Source organism: Myxocyprinus asiaticus, chromosome 32, assembly GCF_019703515.2.
Source record: "Myxocyprinus asiaticus isolate MX2 ecotype Aquarium Trade chromosome 32, UBuf_Myxa_2, whole genome shotgun sequence".
Classification (NCBI taxonomy): domain Eukaryota; kingdom Metazoa; phylum Chordata; class Actinopteri; order Cypriniformes; family Catostomidae; genus Myxocyprinus; species Myxocyprinus asiaticus.
In genome coordinates, this window is record NC_059375.1 from 15,906,278 (window position 1) to 15,927,012 (window position 20,735).

General features: G+C 40.1%; 1 protein-coding gene across 3 annotated transcripts in view; it reads right to left on the reverse strand.

Annotated features, from left to right (window-relative positions):
• Positions 1–144: 144 nt before the first annotated feature.
• Positions 145–20,735, reverse strand: part of LOC127423165 (ubiquitin carboxyl-terminal hydrolase 22) — a 53,751-nt gene continuing 33,160 nt past the window's right edge. The window contains exons 4-13 of one of the 3 annotated variants that reach the window (XM_051667285.1): positions 19,011–19,112; positions 13,970–14,136; positions 13,736–13,883; positions 11,441–11,546; positions 9,218–9,376; positions 9,008–9,134; positions 8,611–8,702; positions 5,818–5,880; positions 5,547–5,696; positions 145–1,931 (exon numbers count right to left, since the gene is read on the reverse strand). In XM_051667285.1, the coding sequence (XP_051523245.1) occupies positions 1,889–1,931; positions 5,547–5,696; positions 5,818–5,880; positions 8,611–8,702; positions 9,008–9,134; positions 9,218–9,376; positions 11,441–11,546; positions 13,736–13,883; positions 13,970–14,136; positions 19,011–19,112 (1,157 nt within the window). In that variant the 3' untranslated portion in view covers positions 145–1,888. Of the gene's footprint in view, positions 1,932–5,546; positions 5,697–5,817; positions 5,881–6,732; positions 7,341–8,610; positions 8,703–9,007; positions 9,135–9,217; positions 9,377–11,440; positions 11,547–13,735; positions 13,884–13,969; positions 14,137–19,010; positions 19,113–20,735 lie in introns of those variants that run through there. The other 2 variants (XM_051667286.1, XM_051667287.1) reach the window with 2 other exon arrangements.

A 20,735-nucleotide genomic window follows, 5' to 3' on the forward strand; every position in this document is an offset into this window, starting at 1 on the left:
CTCTTTGTGTGGCTGCTTTCTGTAACCTAACCTGACTCTTATCTGAAAAACTACTTAAAAAAAAAAAAAAAAAAAATGAGGTTAAGAGATGAAGGCAGAATACATTAAAAACTAGAACAAAACATAGAGCTGAAATTAATTGAGAGCGAATAGATAAAAACATTCTATTTAAAAATACTGAAAGAAAAAATCCTTTCATCCTTTGAAGTTGAAATACAGTATATGCAGAAATCTTGTTTCTCTTAGTACTTAGTGATGGGTTGTTCTAGCCCAGGGAGCAAAACAGACAACACAGCATTTTTTTGACACTATTTTTTTTTTTTTGTTTTTTTTTTTTGCATGATTTGTTTTACATACATACTATACATAGATACATAATTAACATTTATAAAATCCTCCCCAAAGTCTTTTAGCATCCAGTTTAAACGGCATGCCAAGTTTGAGTACTGATTCAGTACACACACACGCACACATTAACACCACCAACACACAGGTGCCCACATACCTGCATGCGCACACACGCTTAGGTAGTACACATATACACGGGTGTGTACACGGATATGCATACATGCGCACTCACACACACACTCAACTGTAGCAACATGTGGCTGAGGATAACACTGTTGAATCAAGCCGTGGTGGCAACAGGCATCACATGAAAAGAAAGAAAATCTTCATTCACAATGCATCAGAAACATGACACAAGCCTTCACAACCAAACCTGTAGCAACATATCGGCAACTGAAACTTTACTTTTCATGTTAACAAAAAGAAATCAAGATGCAACAAAGCTATACTTCTCACAGAAATACCTTCTTTCCATTCATTTTGAAGACATACAGCACATAAAAGAGAATAAAATTGGTTCATGGGGATATAGGACACGTAAACAAGAAATGAATGACTTATAAAAAAATATATATATTTATATATATATATATGTGTGAGAGATACATTTTCAGCCCTCAACCAAAAGAAAAAGAACAAAAAACAAAATGAGGGCAGAGAGAGTTGACACTCTTCTGAATAAAAAAAAAGTGCTCGAAACTGACAGTATTTTCAAACTTAACCACCAAACGACAATATAAGTTTGAGTTAAAGTCCATAATACCTCTTTCTTTCTTTTGCTTTCAGTACATCAATAATGCATACAAAGAAATGAAAGAAAAGGAAATTTTCCCTCATATACTTCTAGAAACATCATTTGAGGATGAGAAAATGAGACTGCAGTATGTGAACGTTTCATATTCTTTGTGAAAACTGAGAAAAACATAACTAAAAGTGAAAATGAGATTGTGCAGTTTAAAGTGATAGTTCACCCAAAAATAAAAATGATGTCATTTATTTTCATGTTGTTCGAAACCTTCATTTCTTCTGTGGAATGCAATATGATAATGTTAGCCTCAGTTACCATTCACTTTTATTTTACAGAAAGTAAATGGGACTGAGGCTTACATTCTGCCTCCTTTTGTGTTTCACGGAAGGAAGAAAGTCATTTTCATTTTTTGGATGAACTATCCCTTTAAGAACAAGGTGATGAGATATCAGTTTGTGTCCTCCATTTGTAGTGAGAGAAAAGAGAACAGACGGAGTTTTCTCCATCTTCTCGAACGCCGCCGCCTCCTCCTCTTTCTGTCAAGTATGCTCCGGTTGCTCAGTGCAGATTGGTTTAGCTGTGTATTTTTTTTTTCTTCAATTTCTTATTATGTTGTTTTTATTTTATTTCGTTAGAAAGGCTGCATTTTTTTCTTTTTTCTTTTAACAGCTCTCCTGGGATGAACAAGTGTCAGGCCAGGTGGTTTATGCTCCTTTCTGCTGTCCACCCCGCCTTCACTCATATGATCTTTCCTTCACAGCTTGTGACTCGGACCACTTCTGGATCTGGGGATTATTCATATTCTAGAAACTGTTTATGGTAAAATAACAAGTACCTGCAAAAATGGAATACATGTTATTATGAACAACTGGTTTGGTGAATAAAAACAATATTTTACTTATATATATTTATTTCTCCAAAAACACTGCTACAAAACAAATTCTTTTCATGTTAAAGGTATTACAGTAGCCTCAAAAAATATTTGGACACTTAATTCCAATAATCATAATAAAAAAAAATATGTATGAATGTCATTGCATTAGATACAAAATAACTTTTTTGCTAATTGCTTAACTTTTAAAAAGACAAATGAATAGTATTGTAAAATTTGAATACTATGAAAAGTAAATGATAATTTGATTTTAAACAATAAATCAATAGACAATTAAAACAAAGCATTTGGGAACTCTCTGGTTGCCAAATGTTAGTGGAACATGGGTCCGTTATGTTAATACGATGAACTTCACTTGTATACAAACTTGAGGGGAACTGATTTCATAAATCCACCAAGACCCCATTTTCACCTTGTATTAAGATGCATCTTGGGTGATCCGATCACATGTGGTCAGGTGAAACACTATGCTGTTTACATCTGGTCACTTAAATGCATCTCCTATGACCACTTGTGTTCGGATTTGTAGGGTCTCTGTTTCATGACAACATACATTAATCACTATGTCAGTGTGTTACTGCATGATAAAGCACAACACAATCATAAAGACAAAGCAAGCAAAATAAAAAAAAAAAAAAAAACGGTGCCTCCACCAGTGCCTTCATCCCAGTTGCGGGGTCATCAGCAGGGAGCCACCTATCTTCAATGTTTCACCCCATTAATCCTGGAACATCTCCTGGTGGTGGGGCAGCAGTCAGGGATGTCTCCCTGCCACCCCCTGCAGCTAGACACCGGATCCCCCTCAACGCCTCTCATCCTTGCCTTCCCATCCTTCCTTCACAAATTACTTGCAACCAGGGTTCTATACGTCATAATACCTCAACACAACCATACGCACCAGCCCGTTGGCCAACTGGCACTGGCACCGTATCTCTTGGTATCTCAGTGCCACCTGTTCCATATAGCATACTACTTCAGCACGAGCCCTCACCACATATCACCCAGGTTCCCTATTCCTCAGTTTCCTACTTCTGAACCCCCCACTTTTTGTCCTTCCTTCTTAACCTTAGCCAGAAGCTCCCTTTCTCAGCTTCCTCTGCCAATTCCTTCAAAGACTTTTTTTAAAGCTGCTCCTACGATACCAATTTCTCTAAATAGGTGCTGTACTGACGTTCCCATAAATCCTCGGCACCCAACCTCCACAGGGTAGGTGGAAGTCCTCCATCCATTTTCCCTGCACTCTGCGGCCAGATCAGCATATTTTAGTTTCTTCCTCTCATAGGTCTCCAGACCCTCTTCCCATGGAACAGTAAGATCAATCATTACTATTTTCCTAGCTGAAGTCGACCACAACACTACATTCGACCTCAAGGAGGTAATGGCAACCTCAGTAGGAAATTTTAGCTGCTGGTCAAGGTCGACCAACATTGTCCAATCCAATATTGATCACCAAGATTGTTCTGGCTTCGCTCTGTGCTGTGTCTTGTGCAGCACTTCCCTTTTTAACAAAATCAACACCCTCGGATGGCTCAGGCAGAGGATGTGTCTCAGGAGGGCAGTGTGAATCAGGACAGGCCAAAGGCGACAGAGACATATGTTTATTGCTTCTCTGACCACACGATGGCACCACACATGCTTTATCTTAACCTTAAGATAAAGGCAGCCATGCTCACCCTCTGGGGAGCATGGCTGCCTTTGTTTGCCTTTACACCAAGCACCTCTAGGATCTCTGCCAGCTTCCGCGGGACCTGATCATGCCACCACCTGTATCGTCTTTGTGCCAGGGCATTCTTGCACCCACCCAATATCTGCTGCAAGTTTGCTCTTGGGGCCTCACAGAGGGGGCAACTCTCCTCTTTGACATGTCTCTCACAGAGACAAATTCCCAGGGCTTGGTAGGGTATCGTAGGTGAATCTTATTAGAAAACTTAACCTTCTACAGATCAGCCCATCCTAACACTCTATCAGATGTCCCCTCCCATATGGTCCTGTGCCCTTGTTGCTGCTGGCTGACTGCCCTAACCTTATATCCTTCCTCTTCCATCCGTAACTACCACTGCTTTCCTCTGTTTTCAGGAGGCTGCTGACCACAGTTTGGGAGCCACCCCCCATCCAAGGCCTGTTCTTCCTGACTGTGTTCTTCCAACAATCTGTTGATGCTTCAGTCTTGAAACCGCCTGGTTTATGACCTCCTCTGCCTTCCAAGTTCTGCTTGTTTGGACTTGGACTTGACCTGCCCTCACTGCCTGGTCTGTCGATTCCCGTAGCTCCAAAACAAGCCTGGTCTTTTCCTGCTTGTAGCTTATCGTTTCCTCACCTAGTGAGGCAGTAAGGCAGAGAGGCATGCCCCCAGCAGGCTCTCTCTTCTGGCATCAATCGCCTGGCGCCACTGCGGCACGGACGTGACCTGCAGCGGGGACAGTGGCAGGTGGGGAGTTTGACTGGGGCGGTACACCTGTCAAAAGGTAATGCAGGTATCCTAAGGCGAGCTCAGGGAGGACAGAAACCTCCCGTGGAGCAGAAGGGCAAAAGCTCGCTTGATCTTGATTTTCAGTATGAATACGGACTGTGAAATCAGGGCCTCACGATCCTTCTGACTTTTGGGACTTAAAGCAGGAGGTGTCAGAAAAGTTACCACAAGGATAACTGGCTTGTGGCGGCCAAGCGTTCTTAGCGACGTTGCTTTTTTTTTTTTTAAATTCCCTTCCAATTTGGAATGCCCAATTCCTACTACTTAGTAGGTCCTCGTGGTGGCACGGTTACTCACCTCAATCCGGGTAGTGGAGGACAGTTTACCCTACTGATGATGTTGTTGCAATAGTAATCCTGCTCAGTACAAGAGGAACCGCAGGTTCAGACATTTGGCGCTTGTTCTTGGCTGAGGAGCCACTGGTGCGAAGCTACCATCTGTGGGATTATGTCTGAAAGCCTCCAAGTCAGAATCCTCCCTAAACGTAACGATACAGCAGTGCCGCTTAGTGGATTACCTGTAGTAAAGGAGCTTCAGGTGTTTGTGCTTGTGATCTGTGTTGATATAAGACAAACTAAAGAAGATTCCTGAAGCTCTCGTGAATATGTATCTGCTTTTCAAAAATTTCAGATCAGATGGTTATTTCCTTTTAAAGCCACTTGTAAACGGCAAAGTTTCAACTCTTGTTTTAGCACAGCAGTTGATTGACAAGTTAAGGGTGGTGCATCACTGCTGTTAGGACACCTACAGGACAGATTAACGTTTACACCTCAAATGCGATCTGGTCACATGTATTTTTGACCACATTTATATGTGGTTTTTGTGATCCGATCACACCCCGTTTAGACCTGTATTTAGGGCTGACCACATGTGATCGGATCATCCAAAATGCATCTTAATACCAGGTGTAAACGGGTTTAAAAATCCTCGAGAGAACAGATGGTTAGAAGTAAATTGCAAAAGTGAAGTTAAAAAAAAAAATTCTAGCATCATTGCAAACTGGTTTGACCTAATGCAATTCAGAAATTAAGTGCGTCTTTATGGGGCCACAGCACGTATGGATGTAGAAAGCTGAATTGCAGACTGACCCCTCACTGTCCAGAACATCTTTAATGCTGGCTTTAGTGATAATGGCGTCATCACATTTAAACCACTGGTCCTTGTGCTGGCGGATAAACGTGGTGTAATGGCCGCTCTCCAACGTGCCCTGATGATTCACCACTGCAAACAGAGAATACCTGCACATCGAGAGAGAGAGTGAAAGAGAGAGAGAGAGGGTAAGAGCTAAATCAATGGTACAATGTTCACAGAGATTTATACATTTCAAATCATTAGCAAGTATAGCAGACTTCCACTTACTTGTTATCATTGTTTAATGAATCTACTGGCTGCTGGTACTGTCCATTCATTCGGCTTTCTTTACTGCAAGAAAAACAGAAACATTAGCATGCAGCTGCTAAATGACTTTCTAGATCAGGGGTGGGGAACCCTTCTCCTGGTGGGCCACTGTCCTGCAGAGTTCAGCTCCAACCCCGATCAAACAAACCTGAGCAAACTAATCAAGGTCCCCAGGATTACATGAAAAAATTAAGGTCAGGTGTGTTTGATTAGGGTTGGAGCTAAACTCTGCAGGACAGTGGCCTTTAGGAGCAAGGTTCCCCACACCTGTTCTAGATAAACATGCTAGCTCACAAACACTGGCTGTGTCTGAAAACCTGGTGAGTTGACTTGCTTCTGTCTACATAAGTGACATAAACAGCATTCTAACTAAAATAGACAGCAACATGATAAAATGTTACTCCCATGAGAGCACTACTCTGTGAATCACGTGAGACGTGACTAATGCTCAGTTGATTTTGATGCTAGCATATTGCTAAGCTAAGGAGTCAATATTCCCAACACAGACAAAAAGACATATTTGGTTGAAAAATATTAGGTGAAAAATATTGCTCAAGCCAATCGTATGGCAGCAGTTCAATGCATAAAATCATGCAGATGCGGGTCAGGAGCTTCAGTTAATGTCCACATCAACCATCATAATGGGGAAAAAGTGAATGGGCTACAACAGCAGAAAACCACGTTGGGCACTTTATTAGGACCATAGTGTTCCTAATAAAGTGCTCAGAGAGAGAGTGTGTGTGTGTGTATATACAGTATGTGTGTATATATATATATATATATATATATATATATATATATATATATACACACACACACACACACATATATATATATATATACACACACACACACACACACACACACACACACACACTCTCTGAGCACTTTATTATAGAGAGAGAGAGAGAGAGAGAGAGAGAGAGAGAGAGAGAGAGATAGAGCTCTCTCCGCGAGGGCGGTGTTATTTCCCTCGAAACGAGCATAAAAAGTATTTAGCTCATCCGGTAGAGATGCAGCGGTGTTCACGGCGGAGTTTTTATTCCCTTTAAAGTCTGTGATGATATTAATTCCCTGCCACATGCTTCTAGAGTTGGTGGTGTTAAACTGTCCTTCAATCTTGTTCCTGTACTGACGTTTTGCTGTTCTTCTGTTTTTCGGAGGGCATAACTGGCTTGTTTATGCTCCTCCGCGTTCCCGGAATTAAAAGCGGAGGTCCGCACATTAAGTGCCGCGCAAACATCACTATTAATCCAAAGTTTCTGGTTCAGATAGATCCGTATTGTTTTGGTCAGAACGACGTCCTCTACGCACTTTTTGATGAAACATATTACGCTATCAGTGTAAAGCTGATGTCGTCATCAGAGGCGGACCGGAACATCTCCCAGTCCGCGTGATCAAAACAGTCTTGTAGCGTAGAGTCTGATTGGTCCGACCAGCACTGGATCGTTCTGAGGGTGGATGCTTCCTGTTTCAGTTTCTGCCTGTAAGCAGATCAGCAACAACATTAAAACCACCTGCCTAATATTGTGTAGGTCCCCCTCGTGCCGCCAAAACAGTGCCAACCCGCATCTCAGAATAGCAACTGGGGATTCTGGGATTGATTTGCACTTTTCGCACCAAACTACGTTCATCTCGAGGAGACAGAATGCGTCTGCTTCCTGAGCAGTATGATGGCTGCGTGATCCCATAGTGTTTATACTTGCATACTATTGTTTGCACAGATGAACGTGGTACCTTCAGGCGTTTGGAAATTGCTCCCAAGGATGAACCAGACTTGTGGAGGTCAACAATTTTTTTTTCTGAGGTCTTGGCAGATTTCTTTTGATTTTCCCAGCATGTCAAGCAAAGAGGCACTGAGTTTGAAGGTAGGCCTTAAAATACATCCACAGGTACACCTTCAATTGACTCCAATTAGCCTATCAGAAGCTAACAGGCTAATTTCCTAAAGGCTTGACATCATTTTCTGGAATTTTCCAAGCTGCTTAAAGGAACAGTTAACTTAGTGTATGTAAACTTCTGACCCAATGGAATTGTGATATAGTCAATTAAAAGTGAAACAATCTGTCTATAAACAATTGTTGGAAAAATTACTCATGTCATGCACAAAGTAGATGTCCTAAATGACTTGCCAAAACTATAGTTTGCTAATATGAAATCTGTGGAGTGGTTAAAAAATTAGTTTTAATGACTTCAGCCTAAGTGTATGTAAACTTCTGACTTCAACTGTATATAATCTGACACATCCTTTTTTTGGAAGCTGGCATAAAATGCCCAAAAATGCTGTTTAGCTAGGTAGATTTCGAAATACAACCATTAATTGTAATTCTAAGGCTACATCAATTAATATGTGCTTTTGCACATGGATGCGCATGGTGGGGAAGTTGTCATATACTGTTAATGGAGCAGCAACTTCATAACAAATGACTCTTTACTATATGAGTAATGGCTTTAAAACTGGCAGTGGTAGATTATATTTTTAGACAGTAAACCTCATTCCTACAAAACCAAACTTGTGTATTTTGCCCACTGCGACCATGTCAGTACTACTGAGCTCTTTCTTCCCCTCATTCGTGTTTGTGTGTTGAACAGTTTCAAAATGCACCAAGGCAAGGTACTCGACATGTGAATTAAAATGATTTTGACTCTGACAGAAAGATAATGAAGATAATGATTCTGGATGCTGTCATCTTTGATAACAAACATCAAATACTGATGACTATGATGATGATGACAGGAAAAATGAAGCTGTACCTGGAGGCCATGAAGGGTGTCATGTCTAGCTCAAGAGGAAAGGACACGTAGGTGGTGATCTTCCGCCGGAGCTTTGCTGAATGCTCAAATCGCTGGAATAAAGGGGGGAAAAAAAGAGGAATGAGAGAAATAACAAGATAAAGCAGATGGAGAGGGATGACAGAATTGAAAGAAACACTTAAGAATTACAGTGACAAAAACAGGCAAAAGAGAAGTCCAGCCTTATACAGACGCCCACACACCTTCTGATGCATATTGCACACGTTTCAATGAGCACTTCTGAAGAAGAACTACAAGCTTGATTTGACAAAGATTACCAAGTTTGTGTAATTTTTGTAAAAATATTTTGAGTAGTTACATAGTAGCAAGTGCACAGAATATCCAAACACATGATTACTTTAAGGTGGAAGCATGCCACAATAGGAAGTCTCTTCATTGTCAGCTGCTTGGTGGATTCTTGATAACTATGACAACCACTGCATTTGATTTTGGCGCTACTTCCTAAGTGTTCAGGTCGAGTGAACCTGCAATGCAGAAAGTTGAGTCAGTAACAGCCTGTACGATCCACAATCATGGACATCCTATAGCTTGATTTGAGTGTTTGTACCTGCGTAAGCAGTCTGTTAGTGTGTTTGCTCCAGTTGGGTGGCTGTCTCCATTCACCAGACTACCATCACTGCCCGGACTGAGGGGCCAGAAGGGGGTGGAGGAACCTGGCAGATCCAAACTGATGTCCCAGAATGGGTCTATTGTCGTGGAAACCCCACTGCGGACAAGAAAAACAGAAAATGAAAAAAAAACTAACCAAAAAGAGAAGCACTACTATCTTTTTAGTGACTTCACAGATGCAGTGGCACTTAATCAAGGCTCAGCAGGACTTCATAGCATGAGGATTAGTTCAGGTATAAACAGCAGAGGGCTTGGATGAATGCAACACATATATTAAACACAAGATGGTGCTAAAGAGTATGAATAACTTGTAAAAACTGGATCTTTACACTTGAAGATATTCAATAGCATTCAAACTAGGTTAGATATAGAAAACAGGATATCAGGTTAGGTATAGAAAACAGGATATCGACTCTGTACCAAAACCTAGCAAGTTGCCTATAGGCAGCATTTTAAGGCATCATTGGCACACTCCCAACATGAAGGCTGTTCCAAAAGCTATTCCATTTAAAGGAATATTTTGGGTTCAATACAAGTTAAGCACAACCAACAGCATTTGTGGCATAATGTTGATTACCACAAAAACTAAATCTTGACTTGTCCCTCTTTCTTAAAAAAAAAAAGGAACAATCTGAGTTACAGTGGGGCACTTACAATGGATGTGAATGGGGTAAATCTGTAAACCTTATAAATACTCAGTTTCTAAAGGATAGCCAGAAGACAAACAATATGTGTGTAAACATGATTTTAGTGTGATAAAATAACATTTGGCTTACTAAACATTTCTGAATTAAGTTATATCAAATTTCACAACTTAGTTGACATGACGATGTAATGCTGCCAACCATAAAATCCTAAAATGACCATAAAAACAACAATTTAAACAACATAGCAGCTCAAATAAAAAACAAATTTTAAATAGAATTAATAAGTGCTTTTATAAAATTATAAGCTTCACATCTCTGTCTTTAAACATTGCAAAAATTGGCCCCATTCACTTCCATTGTAAGTGTCTCACTGTAACCCAGATTTCTGCTTTTTTTTAATGAAAAGGAGGGACATGACTAAATTTTTTGTGGTAAACAACATTATGCCACAAATGCTATCAACTGAGCTTAACTTGTATTGAACCTAAAATATTCCTTTAATATACATTTTTTGGTCAAATTCCAAGAGAACAATGCAGATATAATTTGCGGTAAATACTATAATGCAATAATTATAAATATAATTCATTCGATACTGAAAAGTATTGATAAAATAGTTAAATCTAATAAAAATTGATGACTTTATCCAATAATTGTGTATAGTATGTATTTTTATGCTTATCAGAGTACAGCCAAAGTCTTTCTAGCAAGTCAGTCCTCTGGCAGTCATTTTTTAGAACGCTCCCGTGAAGCTATTTCCAGTCATGAAAGTGCAGCACCAATCTACATGAATGGGGAAAATCTGAATTCTCCAAAACGGTTGGTCAAGATTACAATCAAAGACCATTTCAAATCAGAAGTAAAATCTGACAACACTGGTATCATAAATTGTGCTTCTTTACCTCCAATTACGCTAAAAAACGCTATTTTCCCAGCTTGTATAGCTAATGTGCATACACAAAATGCTAATGCCATCTCAAGTTGATTGACAGGCGTTGTCTGTCTCTAAAAGGTGACTGGCTCTTTCACCTGTAAGGCGGGAATTCCTTTCTACATCCGTTGACTGTCGGGCATTCCAATTTCTCCCATTCATTTTAATAGAAGCAGCCCGTGTCTGCTAAATAGTCTCTGGTACATCATCGTTAGCTTAGCAACATGCTAACACCAAACTCTATTAAAATCAATTGTGAGTCGAGTCTCCTGTGCATTTCTTGTGAGGAGCAAGATTTGTTTGATGCTTAAGAGTTGCTACCTATGTAGACTGTTCCAAATCGGTCACTTGTGAGGTTCTATTTCAGTTAGGATGCTGCCTTAAAAGGCTACTAGACAAAGGCTGCTTAAAAGCCAGCAGACAGCATGGCACCTTACCAGGTTTTGGAACAAAGCAACTGACTACCTCAGTCTCTGATGTGGCACAAATGTGGCTAAAACACACCCATTCACACAAACAGAAAGGGTCGACTGGCCAAGGACAAATGTGGAACATTTACAGACAACACTGTGGTTGGTCTTACTGGCAGACTTGGCAGGTGACGTCAGACTGCAGGCCTCCAGTGAAGATTTGGTCAATGATACAGTTGCAGTGGTTTGGGTTGTTGGCTTTTTTCCCATTATCATCTCCTTAGTGGACATGCGAGCAGCATATGAACGAACACGAACACACACAAACACACACACACACACACACACAAACACACACAGAGAGAGAGAGAGAGAGAGAGAGAGAGAGAGAGAGAGAGAGAGAAAAAGAGAAGAGAGAGAGAAGGTCTGATTAAAAAGCAAAGCTCGGATTGCTGCAGGAACACCCCTCCCTTTCTGTTTCACACTGCAGGAGGAAGGAGGGATGAAGGGATGGAGGGGAGGGAGAGAAAGAGTGAGGTCTGTCTACAAACTCTCCATCTATTTCCTCCCCCTCACTTCCTCTTCTACAGCCATTTGATTCTTTTAGCAGCAAGCTGTACCTCTCCATCTCTTTCTCTAGCTGTTTGCTACCATCTCCCACCCACTCTCTGACCCTGACTCAAGTACAGTATGTTCAGTTCTGCTGCATGCAACACATGATTCTAGCTCTTCTTCACTCACATACACACTTTTAAAGTTCACCTATAGAAAGCACATGAAATGCTCAGAAACATTTTACATTCACCTTCGCAGTCATGAATCTATGGATCTGTTTACGCCAGGTATAAAGATGCATTTTAGGTGATCAGTTTGAAACAGGACAGCGCTAAAGGCAGGTCTAAATAGGGTCCAAAACATCTTGAGATTTGTCTACTTGAAGCTGAAAACACTTATGACCACATTGGGCCCGTAGTGCAAATGCTAATACGTGCAAACAGCAGTGAAGCACCATCAACTCACCTGCAACCTGTCAAATCATTCACTGCTATAAAACTAGGGATTTAAACTTTGCAGGTTATGTGCAGCATTGAAAACAAATAACCGTCCAATCTGAAAAAAATAAATACATAAAATGCACACATGTACATGCACAAGAACTTCAAGGAACTTCTTTGGTCTGCTTGATATCAAGATGCAGTGACACAAATGACAGTCTTTTTTGTGCTGAATGCTTCCTGAAGTCTAAGTATTGTGTCGGGAATGCAGCAAGCTTGGGGTATGCTCTGAGCTATTACATGTTAGAACTGTTGACGCATTTAAAACACAGCACCAGAGTTCTGTTATGCTGAGGATAAAACAGATCACATGTTATTAATCTCTTTAAACCATACAATCTCATTTGCAGACTGCTTGAAACATACTTTTACGATTTCAGCTTGTCATGTTTCCAAGAGCAAATTAGTCCTAAAATACAGCTATAAGTAAAAAAGAATGCATATCAATCTGCATTACTTCATTATCTTTCCAGTTTTATACCACCCATTTCATTGGAAAAGTAACCAGGTGGAACTAATGGAACTTCTTCACAGACTGTGCTCATTTCCGCAGAGCAAACATTTTTATATTTAAATTTTTTTAATTTAGTGTAAATTTATAACATTATACTTTGTGTTATATTACACATCATTAATTAAAAAAAAAAGTTAAAGTTACCACTGTTGCAATGTGGTTCTAATATAGCTGCTGCTAAGGGAGTTGTGGAAACATAAAAGTGCCGTTCTTTTTTTTGCTGTTGGAGAAAATATGAATGCAAAATTAATATTTGTTGTGGTCTACCATTCACCGCTATAGCAGTTTACCCTGCTATAGTTTACTTCCGCGTTCCAAACCCAGAAATGTGAAAAGGGTTCATATAATTAACAAGCAAAAGGCTCTAGTTCAGAGCAGCTGCTTCTGATTGGCTGTATGATGTTCAGTGCCGCTGTCTCCGATTGGCTGTAGTAATGCTGCATTTGAGCTATGTTGGTATGACAGTATTTACAAGATGAGCGCAAACAAACGGCAAGGCAATGTCGCTGGTGATTTTATTTTCACCCCAACTTTCCAACTAAGGGGCGAATCATTGGTGAAACCTAATTTGGTATTGATCAATTTGGTATTTAATTTGGCATAAGCATAGACATAAAATACTGCTTATTTAGTCAGTTTAAGACGTAACATTCTTCTGTGAAAAAAAAAAAAAAATACTTTCACATCCTATGTGGCAGAACAAAAATAATAAAATACATGGTGAAAAAAAAAAAGGAGATATATTTTATTGCAACCAAAATCACTTAGTAACATCACACTACAATTACGATTTCAAAACTCGAAAGTAGGAACTTTGAAGGAGGACTGGAAGTTCAGAGCAGCTGCCTTTTACTGGCTATAGCATGTTCAGCACAACAGTCTCTGATTGGCTGTAGTACCTTTGCAGTGTCTATGCAGCACATCCAAAGCAGCAATGAGAAACTCGTGAGCGTCCTGTTGCTCATAGCCAGCGAGATGTCGTGCGTGGGTCCACACGAGGTGAAGCAACCGGAAGGGAATGTGAGGAGATCGGTGACCCGAATAGAACTTCAGGAGAGACGGATAGAGAAAAGTTTAACATGTATAAAAAATATTTTAGCACACTAGATGTTGTGAGTGTGTAGAGCTCTCACCTCCTGAAAAAGCTGAGACATTTCACACACTAGGCAAGAGTTGGACTGCATCTCACACTTGTGCCTGTCGGACAGGAAGAAGTCCCTCAGAAGTGGAGTGTGTGTGAGAGCCTGAACAATACAGTTCATAAAGCACGTGTTCCCAAGGTTTATCAAACCCCTCAAACCTGAAAGAGAGGGAGACATAAGGAGAAAGAGTGTTAAAGGTGTTTTTTTGGGATACAGTACATAAAATATCCTTACTACCTGACTAGTTTTAAAGTGGGGCTTGAGCAAAAAAAAGAAAAAAAAACTGCCTTAAAGGGACTTTGAATTATTTACACAACACACATCGGTACCCTCTTCTCAAACTCCAGTATAACCCCAGAAGATTTCCCCCTAGTGTGTACAACCAAACACAGCCTGCCTCTTCCTCTTTTAGTGCTGTCAGTTTAAGTCACTTCGCTGCTGTGTTGAAGTGGGACACCTTTACCCCTCCCTATCTTACTGTCTGATGGGTAACAGGAGGCCGTTTGGTTTGGGATGAGGCCTGGTCTGTGCAGACAAAGGCTGTGATCTCACAGGGAGGCTAAACGTCTTGAACTGGCCTAGCTCCAAATCTACAGCTCTCAGACATCTGCTCCTCATGCTTTTTTACAGTTTAGTTAAGGGAGGGATGGAGGAAGAGAGTTAAAGGAGAGAGAATGAGAGATATAAAACTGAGAAAAACCACGCAGCCCTGCTGAAAGCACCTGTGCAATGGTGAGAGGACCTAGAGAGGAAAACAGAAAGGGAGATTTTCCACAGATATAGTGCTGTTTCTTATGTCGGAGTCAGTGCTTGGCTAGTCACTCTCAGAACTGGCCCGCGTTTTTATTGACTTGAGTGCCAAACGGTGACGTAACAGACTAGTACAACCTGGCAATGTCGAACAACAACCATGCCGCATCATAAGCTGGGTTTCCAAACAAATATTTTGCATCGTTTTAGAGCATTCCTTATAATTCGACAAATGAAAATGGGAATCACCAGATGTTTCCATCCACTACATTATGTGCATAATCATGAGCCAGCTTTGTTGTGATGGAGCAGCTGACTGTCCTCCTTGCATCGAGGATTGTTGTATTTGCTCTATTGGAGCAATTGTACATGGTTTTATTAAATGCTGACAGGAGATGCTGCTGGATGAGCATATCTAGGCCCTATGAAATCCAGGTTATTCATTTTGTTTATTTATTTTTGTTTTAAAGTTTAATTACATTTTATCATAAAAAAACTAATTAAAATGAATTTATAGAATTTTAATTAAAAAAAAAAGTCAATGGGCATGGCCATGAAGTTCTATTTTAGTGGGTTGGGTCAAGTGCAATTTAATTCTGAGGTTGCATTCCGTAGCAATATAAACAAAGACAGCACATTCATAAGCAGGGTTTGAAATTAACACCTGCAATCCCACGGGTAAAAATCGGCAGTGACGTCACTCTTACCAGCCACTTTGGCGGGTGACCTTTTCAGGATTTTTCCTGCACTGAACATTCTATGGATGTCGGGTGACTCGGAGCCACTGGCGAAGCAAATTTAAAAGGTATTCATTCCTCTCATAACTTACACATCTGTGCGAGGTGAATGAAGCGTGCTTTCGCGCAAACTGCCGCAGCACACATTATGCTGGGTGTCGATTGGTGTGTGGTGAGCAAAGTTAAGCTAGCATTTTCAATTCATTCCAATGGGAGCCAAGCACCATGCTCGCAAAGTAGATTCTCATCAGAATGAATTGAAAACAGTGGACACATACGCCAGTGGACACGTACGGTCCCAGAGCAAAACTTGCATGATTCAGTCGGGCTTTCCTCGATATCAGGGCGGCTGGCGGAGACCATAAAACTTATGTGAGCCACTTGAATTCTACAGAGAACATTCTAGTATAAAGCTCTGTATGGAGGAAATCAAACCCCTCAAAAAAAAAATAAATGCTGCACTAACTGGTAACTTGTAGATTCATATTTAATCTATTAGCGTGAATGACTTTATTTTTATAACAACTATAAAAGTTGTAATTAAAGTTTTCTAAATGTGTTTAGGCTACTAGTGTTTTTTGTTTGTTTTTTAATAAATACTATAGTTTATTTTTACTACATTTTTTCTACATTTACCTAACCACAGTAATGAGGAGCCATCCATGGTCTTACCTGTGGTTATGGCCTTATCATTACAAATGCCACTGTTAAACAATACAAGAACAATTGGAAAACATTATTATAGGCAAGTAATTTAGAATGAAGGGATTAAAACTTCCATGAATTATTGGCAGATTTCACTCCTGTTCTAACTGTCCATGACATAGATATTCTAAAGGAGACTTAAATCAGGCTTGTGTTCTGCAAATATCATTCTTTTTCAAATAATGCCCAAACAAATGCATGCAGTTAAAGTCTCTGGTTACCTTTATCAACTTTACGAGGAAGGGGATTTTGGCTACTGAAAATGTTGAGTGGCTAGTGACCTTGGAAAATACTAGCCACAGCGCCTGGTGAGCCAAAAACCCTGTTCATAAGAAATTGGTAGTGTAAATGGGATGCCTGTATGCAATGAATTAGAATACATTAACTGCATCCTTAATGAATGCCAGTCATATTTCTATGACAGTGACACGCTCCTTTAATAGGCATGGAAAACTTGGCTCTCATCATGACTTGGAATCCTGTAGGCTCAGTTAAATTATAGAGAATGTAAATATTATTATATTGATCTACTGACACACAAATCATGGCTAGGATTATCAGTGATTGCATCGGCCTTCCAGGTTAGGCTGTGGATTGAGGGACCTTTTTTTTTCATGCTTGAATCTGCACTGAGAATAGAGGTGCTTCTACAATCTGTCTGCATTAATGGTGCCCTCACAAATGTGCGAGCTGCCCATGCCATGGGCACTGACACACCCCTGGCCCATACAGACACTGGCTTTTGGACCTGACGCTGATAACAGCTTGGATGGTCCTTTTCCTCTTTGGCACGGAGAACACGACAGCTGTGTTTTTCAAAAAATATTTGAAATGTGGACTCATTGAATCAAAAAACACGGTTCCACTGTTCTACTTTCCATCTAAGATGAGACCGAGCCCAGAAAAGTCGGCAGCGCTTCTGGACAGTGTTGATGTAGGGCATCTACTTTGCATAGTAAAGTCTTAACTTGCATCTGTGGATGCAGCGGCGAGTGGTGTTGACTAACGAAGGTTTACTAAAGTAATCCCAAGCCCATGTTCATGATATCCATAACAGATGAATGATGTTTTTTAAGACAGTGACATCTGAGGGATCAGAGTTCAAGTGCATTCGGAAATGGTTTTCATCTTGCCCTTTACGCACTGAGATTTGACCATATTCCTTGAATCTTTTAACTATATTGTGCACTGTAGAGGATGAAATGCCCTAAATCATTCCAATTTGTCTTTGGGGAACATTGTTCTCAAAGTGCTGGATTATTTGCTGAAGCATCTGTTGGCAAATTGACAAGTCTCAAACGATCCTTGCTCTTGAAGGACTAGGCTGTTTTTGGAGGCTCCTTATATACTATGACAATACTGCCTCACCTGTTTAACATCTCCTGTTTCACACTGCCTTATCTTAAAATGTCAAATTGTTATTAGTCTTAAATTGCCCATCTCAGCTTTTTTGAAGTGTGTTGCAATCGTCTGATTTGAAATGACTGTACATTAAGAAAAAATAAAAAATAAAATGAAATTCACAAGGTAAAACATCATATAATGTTTAGTTGTAGTGCTTTCAATATAGCAAAGGATGAATATAATTTAAATATAATAATAATATAATACAATTTTGCTTTTATTAGCATTTTTCATACTGTCCCAACTTTTTTGGAATTGGGGTTGTATATAGAAACAGGATGTCGGTCAACTAAACATGCATCACATCACCACTTGTGCATAGTGGATTTAAACATAGTAAAAAGGTGTTAAACAGAGCTGAGAGCAATACCCAGTTATTGACAGCTAAATGCATAACCAAATTAGACAAAACATTCAATAAACAAACAATGAACAGGGGACATGTAGAACTTCCAGAATGATAGATGTTTAATTTCTGTGGAAATCTCCAGTTTTCTAAATGTACTGATTCTGTGTGAGCCTTGCAGACTGGGCACCGGCTTTTGCACCCCGTCAGTGGAGAGAAGTACAAGAGAGACTTCTCACTTCCGGCTACATTCAGCGCCTCCTGCGGTACTCCACTCTTTCAAGTACTAATACATTATTTATGCACACGACTGATTGAACATCATAAACACGCCTGATCCAACACACACATCAATGCTGGCGTATCACTGCTGACAACACCCCCCCCAACCCAACCCCCTCCTCCAATCTTATAACTGGCTCAGTCAAGCAAGAGTCTCTAAACCAACAGCCATCCGATCCATCTCACACAATAGCCTTCTGAATTCATCATACATGGGCCACATTATGTCCTAAATGATCAATGAAAGCTCATGCTCTCATATGCCTAATCGCATTAGTGTGTTTCTCCGAGTGCGAAAGAGGCTAGTGTTTAGCGCCTACGCTGGGCCTGCGGTGCAGACATTTAACACCATTACTCCAGTGCCAGAGGCTCTGACTGAGGAGAAACAGGCGAAAATGAGAGAAGGGAGAAAACGGTACCACTGAGGAAAGCAAGGATTATTTCTCTAATGGCCGACATCCACATTTCCTACTTATTTGTGTGCACACACACTTTCATTCTATCTCCTTCAGACACACACACACACACACACATAAAAACTAATGAAAAATATTTAAGATTGACAGCACTTGCGCCAAGAAACAAATCGCAGTCTTGGCTCCAGTACAATCTGCTGTCTCTAGACATTTGACAGCAAAAAACTCTTTTGAACTGATTGTGGCGCCGAAAAATGCAGACACAGTAAGATAGCAATTTATTTTGGCTGACCCCTAATCAAAAATGTCCCGAGTCCTATTATAGAGCACAACGGTATACGGAACAATTCGCATCACTCAAAAACAGATCTTGTGGGAAATAAAGTGCTTACCTATAGTGCAGTTTGCCGTTATTTTCCTCCGTTTGGGGTTGTGTCGCAGCAACTCCAGTTCTCGTTTTGTGGGCTCCCACATTGAATATTTCTCACCAATACCTGATGTTTTAAGAAATGTACACATTTATTTTATCTATTTTTACGTGCTTGCAAGATACTTACATTTCTAAAACATTCTGGTAAGGGGTTTCTGCAAAGAAGTAAATACATACTGTACAGGAACATACAGATTCATTTCAAATTTTGCTTAGGGGCCGTTCACACTGAACGCATTTTTGCATCTGTATGTGCCGTTTGTCAATAGTTTTTCTAAGTAAACATTCACTTGACGTACGGCTTTACATCTCGTGCAAGAGCACCACGTTTTTTCAGCTGTGTGTCAAGAACTTTGACCTCTCGAATCACCTGCGTTCTGTTCTGTTCGTTGCACTGAGTCTAGCTTTTTTAGCACAAGAACACGTTCGGTCTGAACAACCCTTTAGCGTGCATTCTATTTTTGTGTTTTGTATACTTAAAGATTAAAGTTTGAATATCTCCCTTTGACTTACAGTTGCAAGAAAAAATATGTGTCTCTTTGGAATTAGCTGGTTTTCTGCATTAATTGGTCATAAAATTGGTCTTCATAAAAGTCACAAGACAAACACAGTGTGCTTAAGCTAAAAACACAAAAACAGTTATAATCTTTCATGTCTTTATTGAACACATCCCATAAAACATTCACAGTGCTGTGGAAAGAGTAAGTGAACCCTTGGATTTAATAACTGGTCGATCCTCCTTTGGCAGTAATAACCTCAACCAAACATTTTCAGTAGCAGCGGATTAGACCTGCACATCGCACATCGTTTTGGACCATTCTTCCTTACAGAACTGTTTCAGCTCAGCCATATTCTAAGGATGTCTGGTGTGAACAGCTCTCTTGAGGTCATTCCACAGCACAAGGTCTGGGCTCTGACTGGGCCACTCCAAAAGATGGATTTTCTTTTTTTAAGCCATTCTGTAGAGGATTTACTTCGATGTTTAAGGTCATTGTCCTGCTGTATCACCCAACATCTAGAACTTCAGCTGGTGCACAGCGACCCTGACATTATCCTGTGGGATATCTTGATAAACTTGATGGCAAGTGGTTCAGGCACCGAAGCAGCCCCAAATCATGATGCTCCCTCCAACGGGGTCTTACTGTGGACAGATGAATATCTAAGCTCTATGAGATAACTTTGTAACTCTTTCCAGCTTTATGCAAAGCAACAATTCTTGATCGTAGGTCTTCTGAGATCTTTTTTTGTGAGGCATGTTCCACGTCCGCAGATGCTTCTTGTGAATAGCAAACTCAAAATGTTTGAGTACTTTTTATAAGTCAAAGTAGCTCTAACCCACACCTCCAATCTCGTTTCATTAAATGGATGCCAGGTTTTCCAACTCCTGACTCTAATTAGCATTTGTTGTCATCATTAGCCTAGGGGTTCACATACTTTTTCCAACCTACACTGTGAATGTTTGAATTATGTATTCAATTTGTACAAGAACAACACAATAATCTGTGTGTTATTAGTTAAAACAGATTGTGTTTGTTCATTATTGTAACTTAGATGAAGATCAAACCAGATTTTCACATACTTTTTCTTGCCACTGTACCTTGATAGAATGGTCAGTGTTCAAACTGTAAATCGACAGCAATTACATTGTAATATTATTTGCACACTGAATAGCCACTGGTCTTCTTTC